Raw genomic sequence first — 10,400 nt, 5'->3', positions numbered from 1 at the left:
GTTCAATGTTTTATTTTAATTTAAAAGGTATTTTACAAAATAATTACATTATTCAACTAATGCAGAATATAAATTTCATTGATGCATTTTTTACATTATCGACATTTTTACAGATGTGTATTCCAATTTGTATTATCAGCTAACCTTCTTATTTAAATTGTTGACTGTTATAACTCAAAATAAGTTATTGGACAATGTCCCCTGCACTTGATTCCAAATTTACAATATTACTTAAATAACTTAAATAAAACTAGTAATATAATATAAAAATGTTTAATGAATGCGAATGAGTATAAATTATACAAAGTTCTGTAAGAGTACTGACTTTGAAAAAAATATGATTTGGATATTAACATTTCAAAAAACTTGATATTTTGAGTTTCTAATAACACTTGCGACCCGTTTAGTAATGTTTTATAAGTATAAATAAAATAACACACTACAATTAAATAGTATTCAATAATATTCATTTAAAATCCCCTATTAAAATTAATTGAAAATGATCTGTCAAAAAAAAAATTAAATTTTACAAAAAAAAAAATTAAAAATGTAAAGCAGTTTTGAAGCAATGTCTCACCTTTTACAATATACAATATTATTGCAATATACTTGAAAACTTTTAAAGAATAATTCAATCAGTTTTTTATAATCACAGGGAAAATATGAACAAAATGACACAATGGACTTATTTACAAAATTGGCTAGATTTAAATACTTTTCCAAAACTGTATAAAATGTAGAACACCATAACCACAATCCTTTTAGATATTGCGCGTTCCTGTCACAGTCCTGTAACTCAAAGGTATATCGCTTCTTCAAAATCTCATTTTCAGCACATTTTTTTGGAACATATGTTTTATATTTTTACTCAATTCTTGACATCCGTACAAGACGATTAAAATGGTTTCAGAAATTAATGACTTATTATTATTCAGTAGCCAAAGCTCACACCAAAAACTCTGAGGTATATAACAATACTTTTCAACTCTTCCTGAGATCAAAAGTGTTTCCCAAGGCGTGGAAAATAGCTAAAGTGATTCTAATTCCTAAAACAGATAAAGATCCATGTCTACTGATATCATACCGACCTATAAGCTTACTATCAAACCTATCCAAAATATTTGAGAAACTTCTGCTTAAACAAGTTCTTACAACACTCTATGATAAATCTATAATCCCGGATTATCAAATCGGTTTTAGAAAGTCCATTTCACCATAGAACAAACAAATAGAATCGTCGAACAGATAAATGCAACTCTACATGAAAAGAAGTACTGCCCAGCTTGTTTCCTTGACATATCCCAAGCCTTTGATATAGCTTGGCATGCTGGATTAATTCATAAATTAAAGAATAATTTAATTGCACAATTATTCTTAATATTAAAATCATATCTTACTGATAGAAAATTCTATATTACACTAGCAAACCAAAACTCATCTCTCAGAAATATTAACTCTGGTATTTCAAAATTATCATCTAAAATATGATTAAATCACAATATAATAAGAAATGACAAAATACAGTAAACAATATTTTTTTATACTGCTTAGTAGCATATCTATTCATCATTGAGGATACGCTGAGAGAATACAACTGAAGCATCGTGTACTTTCATTTTTCTTATCTTTCAGGACAATTTTTTCTTATCTTGGATTTCGCAAGCAGCATTCAACGATCTAACAGTGCCACAGAATTGTGAATTCAATTCACAAAATTTTCGAATGCAAACAATACTGCTCAGCAGTGTTTCTCGATGTAAGCCAGGCTTTTGATAAAGTATGGCATGAAGGCCTTTTAGAAAAAATTAAATGGTTGCTGCCGGCTTGCTTTCATAGAATTTTGGAATCGTACTTAACTAACAGATGGTATAAAGTTAGAAATAATTGTGAATCATCATCACATTTTCCCATAAAATCAGGTGTTTCGCAAGGAAGCGTTTTGGGTCCTTTTTTGTACCTTACATATACTAGTGATTTTCCAACCATGACGAGCTCTACCACTGCTGCTTTTGCTTATGACATGGCGATTTTGGCCAGCAATGAAAATTTTACTCTTGCTTCTAATTTCCTACAAAATCATCTCAATAAAATAGCGACCTGGACAAAAAAATGGCGCATCAAAATTAATGATACGAAGTCAACTCATATTACCTTCACACTTAATAAATCAAATTGTCAAGCTGTGTACATAAATAAAAGAAAAATACCAATCAAAGACACAGTCAATCTATGTGAATCTTATTACTTGGGTATTCACATAGATCGCAGATTAACCTGGAAGCCGCTCATCGTGGCCAAAATAAAACAAATTGAACTTACACTTTCAAAATTAAAATTGGCTCGCTGGTCGAAGATCAAAATTATCATTAGATATGTGCGAACCATCTATATAAGAGGTTTGACAACTGATGGCGTCACCAGTTATGCCTCAAATTCAATTGTGTCACCGCTTGTGGGACCCGCCTACGTTGCACCAGATGACACCACGATATGCCCTTTAGACATCCCCACTCCTTGTTGCAGAGGGTATTTAACGCATAGCGCAACACGGACTAATCCTCTTTCATCTCAACCATTCAAGGAGTCAACAACTACTGACCTGGGACCACGGACAGTAGCCAGCCAGAAGAAGAAAATAATAAATTATAATTTCAATGTAAATATATCTAATATATATTAATTAATAATATAATAAATAATATTATATTATGATATTTGAGTTATTCAAGTGGAAATATATGTGGAAGAAACCCACATAATTGGTGACCCCGACGTGATATTCTGATCTGAAGATGGAAAAATCAGGTAAGAATTCTGATAAAACGCCTTCCAAGATACCGAAGGGTTCCGCATCTGAACCTGCCTCAAATCATGTATCCGCAAACGATACAATTAACCGAGTTGCAGTAAAAATACCACCGTTTTGGAACAATAGCCCGGACCTATGGTTTGCGCAAGTAGAAGCACAGTTCGAAATTGCTTCGACAAGAAACGACAACACAAAATTTTTTTATGTAGTCACCCACCTGGAAGAGAAGCACGCACGCGAAGTGGAGGACGTGATTCGTGAGCCACCAGCAGAAAATCCCTATTCTTATTTAAAATAAGTCCTCGTAAGCAGACTATGCGCATCAGAAGAAACTAGGATCAAACAGCTACTTTCGGAGGAAGAATTAGGGGATCGCAGCCCATCACAATTTTTGTGACATCTTCGCTCCTTGGCCGGTCACATAAAAATAGGTGAAACAATATTCAAATCTTTATGGATACAACGGCTGCCTACTTTCGTTCGCGGCATTTTACAAATCCAAAGTGACCTACCTTTAGATAAATTGGCAATCACAGCGGACAAAGAAGCTCAACCGTTGATCCCGCATGTAGACTCAACAAAGCAGCTGCATCACAATCAATCTACCGACATCCACTAAAAACACCCTGGAGGAATAAACAAAACAGGTACGACAACTGATCATCAATCCACTAAAGGTCGCCTTTTTATTTTTGATAAGAACAATAGCACTAAATTTCTTGTAGATACCGGTTCAGACGTTTCGTGCTACCCTAGGAGAGCTTTCAGTAAATGCAAGAAATCAGAGTATGAACTACAAGCTGCCAATGGTACTCCAATTCGAACGTACGGACTGAAGAATTTGCGTCTTAATTTCGGGCTGCGAAGACAGTTTGACTGGAAATTCATTATCGCAGACGTGGATACACCAATAGTAGGTTCGGATTTCTTAGCATTTTTTGAGCTTCTACCAGATTGCCGAAATAGACGCCTTGTCGATGGAAAAACTGGGTTGCACACCGCATGTGTAACTCATACATCACACCAAGAGAACGTTAAAACACTCATACACAAGGATCCGACAATTCAAAAACTACTATCAGAATTTCCAATTTAATCAAACCATCCGGCACACTGCGTCAACCACTCCACAGCACAAGACATTCCATTATTTCAACGCCAGGCCCACCTGTAACATGCCGTCCACGTCGTCTAGCACCAGACCGATACCAGACTGCCAAGGATGAATTCGAATCAATGCTGCAAGGCGGCACAGCACGTCGATCAAAAAGTCCTTGGTCTTCCCCATTACACCTGGTCAAAAAGAAAGATGGAGGGTGGCGACCGTGTGGCGACTATCGCGCACTTAATGCGAGGACAGCGCCAGATAGATATCCCGTCCGTCACATTCACGATTTCTCAACAAATCTCCAGAAATGTAAAACATTTTCTGTTATAGATTTAGTGAAGGCATACACGCAAATACCGGTAGAAAAAAAAGACGTACCAAAGACAGCAATATCAATGCCTTTTGGCCTGTTTGAGTTTCCATTCATGTCTTTCGGTCTCAGAAACGCTGGACAGACTTTTCTGCGCTTCATAGACAAAGTGTTAAAAGGATTAAATTTTTGTTTTGCTTACATAGATGATATTTTAGTTTTTTCCTGAAATGAACAACAGCATCGAGTGCATTTACGAACAATATTTGAACGCCTTCAGCACCATGGAATTGTAATAAATCAGATAAAAAGTACCTTTTGTGTCCCGCAGATTCAGTTTTTGGGATACGAAATTTCCGCAACAGGAACCAAGCCACCATCTGAACGTATCGAAAATCTGACGAATTTTACTCGTCGAGAAACCGCAAAGTCAGCTTCGAACCAAGCAATACTTCATGATGCAATATCATCTATCAAAGGCAATAAATCTATTTCCTGGACTCCAGAACTAGAAAAAGCATTTCAATCCTGCAAAGACAAACTTACGGAAGCAACGCTACTCCAACATCCAATTCATGGTGCTAAATTAGGATTATTTACAGATGCTTCCCAGCAGGCAGTAGGTGCCTGTTTGCAACAATTGGTTGAAAACAAATGGCCTAGCATACTTCTCTATAAAGTTCACTCTTCGTCAATCGACATGGCCAGCTTATTTCAGAGAATTGCTAGCGGTATATCTTGCTGTGCAGCACTTCAGGCACATCCTTGAAGCACATCGATGCACAATATACACTGATCACAAACCATTAACTTTTGCATTCAACCAACGCCATGAAAAACTTCCGCCAGTTCAAATAAACCATCTAAATTTTATTTCACAGTTTACAACAGACATAAAATACATCGGAGGCCAGGAAAATATCATAGCTGATACACTGTCACGAGTCGAAGCCATTACAAAAGATAATTTACTTAATTTCGAAATCCTAGCACAACACCAGAAAGATGATGCGGAACTTAAACGCCTTTTGATGCAAGACACCAAACTACAATTAGAAGAAATTCCAGTACCAGGCACACACATAAAGTTGTTTTGCGACACGGCGAAGGCTCAGCCACGATCTTATATCCCGGCACCACTGCGGGGACAAATATTTAACTTATTACATGGTTTGAGTCACCCTGGAATACGAGCAACTTCGCGTCTTATTACTGCACGGTACGTATGGCCATCTATACAGAAAAACTGTCACGATTGGGCTAAAGCTTGTCAAGATTGTCAAAAGTCCAAAATAACACGACATGTACATGCACCTAACGAAACATTTCCCTTGTCAACAGCAAAATTTGCACATGTACACATCGATATAATTGGTCCTTTACCTCCTGTTAACTCCTATAAATATTGTCTGACAGCCATTGATCGATTTACCAAATGGCCAGAAGTATACCCACTACTGGGCAATATCTGCAGAAGAAATAGCCATTGGATTTTTATCATGCTGGATATCTCGCTTTGGAACTCCAGTCAAAATAACGACGGATCGAGGTACTCTATTTGAATCTGAATTATTTAGATCATTAAATAATATGACAGGTACCATTAGGATCAAGACTTGCAGCTATCATTCATGTTCAAACGGTCTAATAGAACGCTTCCATCAACAACTCAAGGCCGCTATAATGTGTTACAAAGACAACACATGGTTGGAAGCACTTCCGCTAATTCTATTAGGCATTCGAAACGCTTACAAACCTGATATCAAGACATCAGCAGCTGAAATGGTGTATGGTGAACCACTCCGCCTTCCTGGAGAAATTTTTGAATTACACAGAAATCCTCAAAATTTAAGACATCCGGCTGATCTAATCTCGAGACTTCGACAACACGTAGCGCATCTTCAACCAAGTAAATCCAGTAATCACACAAACAATAAACCGTTTATTTTTCAGGACCTACAAACATGCACGCATATTTTCCTCCGCGACGATACTATCAGGAAGTCACTTCAACAACCATATCAAGGTCCATACGAAGTCCTTAAGAGAGATGACAAAACAGTAACCATACGAACACAGAAAGGCAATACACGGGTGTCCATCGATCGCATCAAATCAGCCTACATCATAGCAGATCCAGTAGGCTAAACAATCATCACCAAAGCAGAGAACAACTACTTCACTCAATCAGGCCGAAAAGTTCAGTTTTGCATACCATGACCTCCAGTCTCCGCAGAGGGCTCCTGTGAGAACCATCTATATAAGAGGTTTGACAACTGATGGCGTCACCAGTTATGCCTCAACTTTAATTGTGTCACCGCCTACATTGCACCAGATGGCACCACGATATACCCTTTAGACATCCCCACCCCTTGTTGCTGAGGGTATTTAACGCATAGCGCAACACCGACTAATCCTCTTTCATCTCAACCATTCAAGGAGTCAACAACTACTGACCTAGGACCACGGGCAGTAGCCACCACGAAGAAGAAAATAATAAATTATAATTTCAATGTAAATATATCTAATATAATAAATTATAATTTCAATGTAAATATATCTAATATAATAAATAATATTATATTATAATATTTGACTTATTCAAGTGGAAATATATGTAGAAGATACCCACAGATAATAAGTTTCTAATTTATAAGACCACAATTAAACCTGTGTGGAAGTATGGAATTCAACTGTGGGGATGTTGTAGTAAATCAAATGTGGGACTTGTTCAACGATTACAATCTAAAACACTACGGACGATTACTGATGCCCCGTGGTTTGTCAGCAACAAAATCATACATGATGACCTCAACATCCCTTTCGTAGTGGATGTCATCAAGAATACCAGTACTGGACGTCATACTAAAATCCTCGATCATCCTGTTTGTCATTATAAAAAAAGCGAAAATAAATTTGGAAAAAAATACAGTAAATATTATTAAATTTATCTGTAAATAGTGCATAAATCATTGCATAAGTGTTTGGATACTTATCGAATGTTTCCCCATGGGGAAAATAATATCAAAAGTCATCAATCTAATGAAACGTCAAAAATGGACTGGAAAAAAATGGATTTAGAAACTCGCCCAATTAAGTCAAGGAAGGTAACAAAAAATAAGAGATCAATTACCGAATCACTTCCACAAGCTTCTTCCGAACCAGTAAGGATTCAGACTGGATTGAAATTAAAAATAAAAAAATCAAACGCGCCCAAAACGATGAACCACAGCCGATAAAAACGACAACCTCAGACTATTGGCTAAAACCAACACCAACAAGTAACTTTTATGAAGTTTTAGCCAGCTCTGAGAAAGTAACCGAAATGAAAGCTGTGCACAATAGACCGCCGCCTATATTTATACACGATGTTCGAGACATAAAACCATTATCGGTACTTTTAGAAAGCGAAGCAAAAAAATTGTATAAATTGAAAGTTATTGATGATACAAAGGTGAGAATTAATCTTGACAGCCCGCAACTATATAATAAAATTATTAAATTATTGAAAGAAAGAGACACACAAATGCAATCTTTTCAAGATAAAAGAAATCGCACTTTTAAAATTGCTGTCAAAAATTTGCATCACAGCACCGATGTCAATATTCTGCAAGAGGAAATTCAGGCTCTAGGCCACAAGGTAGTTCGCATCGCAAACCTCAAGAACAGGCTTACAAAACATCCATTAAATATGTTCATTGTTGAGCTGGAACAACAACCAAGTAATGAAGATTTTTACAAAATCGAATTTTTATACAAAACCAAAGTAACGATCGAGGATAAGCGATATACTAAAGAAATCGTCCAGTGCACACGCTGTCAAAGGCACGGCCATATGCCGAACCATTGTCACATGACCCCGAGGTGTGTAAAGTGCGCACAAAATCACCTGACAGAGAAGTGTTCATGGGAAGACAAGATCAATGATCAAGTGAAGTGTGTTCTATGTGGTCTTGACCATCCTGCCAACTACAAGGGATGCAAAATCTATAAGGAACAATTTGAAAAAAAATTTCCATCACCAAGACAGAGAACACCACCAATTCATGGAACAACCTCAAATGTTAAACCAGGTATCTCATACTCACATATTACACGTAAAAATACTATACTGCCTGTAAACCAGGACATTCCATCAACTACTAATCAGAGCTCGACAAACATTAATAATATCAATGATCTGTCAGAATTGAAAGAAATGATAAAAACACTTACTGAACAAATGAGCACTATGCTGAATTTACTCACAACCATTCTAGCAAATAAATCATGTATTTCAAACTAACAATCTGTTTATGGAATGCAAATGGCTTGTGTAACCACACTCAAGACCTTAAATATTTTTTAACAATCAACGATATAGATATCATGCTTATATCGGAATCACATTTCACTAACAATAGTTCCGTAAGTATACCAAATTATATAGTTTATAATACTCCGCACCCAAGCGGAAGACCTCATGGAGAAACTGCGGTTATTATAAAAGCTAACATAAATCATCATGAAGCTGAACTATTCCAGAAGTACTTTCTTCAAGCAACATCAATTTCAGTTAATATACCATCGCACAACCAACTAGTACTATCAACCAATTACCGTCCGCCTAAACACAGGATCACCGAAGGTCAGTTTATAAATTTTTTTAATACGCTGGGCAGTTCATTTATAGCGGTAGGAGATTATAATGCTAAGCACACATTCTGGGGTTCTAGACTGATCACCCCTAGGGGTCGAGAACTTTACAAATCGATTGAAAAAAACAATCTTAAGCCAATATCCACCGGCGAGCTACTTATTGGCCAACAGACCTTAACAAAATCCCCGATCTAATAGATTTTTTCATAACTAAAAGCGTTAATGATAATTGTTTAGATATCAAATCAAATTTAGATCAAATTCTGATCATTCGCCAATTATTCTGCAATATTCTACAGCTACAGAAGTTCAAAATCAAAACTCATATTTTCTCACAAATAAATTTACTAATTGGCCATTATTCCAAGAGATAATTGATGAAAAAATTTCTTGCAACATACCTCTTAAAAATGAACAGGATTTAAACTTGGCGATAGCAAATTTCACAATTCTGCTATCATCAGCAGCTCAAAAATCTACTATACATTCAAATGCAAGTTGCAAACCTAATTATCCTATTAACATTAAAAAAATTATAGCTCAAAAACGCAAATTGCGAAAAATATGGCAAACCACAAGATCACCGACCGATGAAAACAAATTTAACTGTGCCTGTAGGAATCTTAAGACTTTATTATATGAATATAAGAACTTATGCCTTAAAAATTATTTAACTAATCTTTCAATTACTAAAGACACAAATTATTCTCTTTGGAAGGCAACGAAGAGATTAAAAAGGCCGATAGTACATATACCTCCAGTGCGTAAACTTGATGGTTCTTGGGCAAGAAGTTCAGAAGAAAAATCGGAAGAATTCTCAGAACACTTGAAAAATACATTTCTGATTCACAAGATTTTATTCACAATTGCTTACAGAATGAATCTATACCAGGCCAAATTATAAAACGCATAAGGGTGATCGAATTGAAAAATTATGTCAAGGATGCAAATCCTAATAAATCTCCTGGACCAGATAAAATTTCGATAAAAATGATAAAAGAACTGGCAGAAAAGTGATTTAGATTATTAACAATAATATTCAATTCAATTCTTAGATTAAAAGTGTTCCCTCAAGCTTGGAAAATAGTTAAAATAATTCTTATACCTAAACCTGGGAAAGATCCTCATTTATTGTCTTCCTATAGACCAATAAGCCTACTTCCTTGTATTTCGAAGATATTTGAAAAATTATTACTCCAACGCATTAAGTCAGAATTGTTGAATCAAAACCTAATTCCAAATCACCAATTCGGCTTTAGAGAACAACACTCAACCATAGAACAGGTTCATCGCCTAGTAAATATAATTAACGAATCGTTCCATGCAAAAAAATATTGTTCGGCTGGATTTTTAGACGTTGCGCAAGCATTTGACAAGGTATGGCACACTGGTTTGTTGTACAAACTAAAACTCTGTTTATCAGAACCGATATTTTCAATAATAAAATCGTTCCTTGAAAATAGGGAATTTTTCGTCAGCATTAACAACGAGAAGTCGACAAAAAGAAAGATCTTATCTGGAGTGCCCCAGAGAAG

At 35.9% G+C, this 10,400-nt stretch overlaps 1 protein-coding gene across 1 annotated transcript; it reads left to right on the top strand.

Annotated features, from left to right (window-relative positions):
* The first annotated feature begins 1,984 nt into the window (after nucleotides 1-1,984).
* LOC113381613 lies at nucleotides 1,985-6,375 on the top strand. The gene is made up of 5 exons (XM_026620413.1): nucleotides 1,985-2,526; nucleotides 3,566-3,815; nucleotides 4,559-4,984; nucleotides 5,109-5,582; nucleotides 5,644-6,375. The coding sequence occupies exons 1-5, from the start codon at nucleotides 1,985-1,987 to the stop codon at nucleotides 6,373-6,375; spliced, it is 2,424 nt and encodes an 807-aa protein (XP_026476198.1).
* Nucleotides 6,376-10,400: the final 4,025 nt, after the last annotated feature.

This window comes from Ctenocephalides felis, unplaced genomic scaffold (genome assembly GCF_003426905.1).
Source record: "Ctenocephalides felis isolate EL2017-DRISC unplaced genomic scaffold, ASM342690v1 CF-g0.4_SCAFFOLD_02965, whole genome shotgun sequence".
Classification (NCBI taxonomy): domain Eukaryota; kingdom Metazoa; phylum Arthropoda; class Insecta; order Siphonaptera; family Pulicidae; genus Ctenocephalides; species Ctenocephalides felis.
Note: the sequence above shows the minus strand (reverse complement) of the source record. Positions and strands in the feature narration are given on the sequence as shown.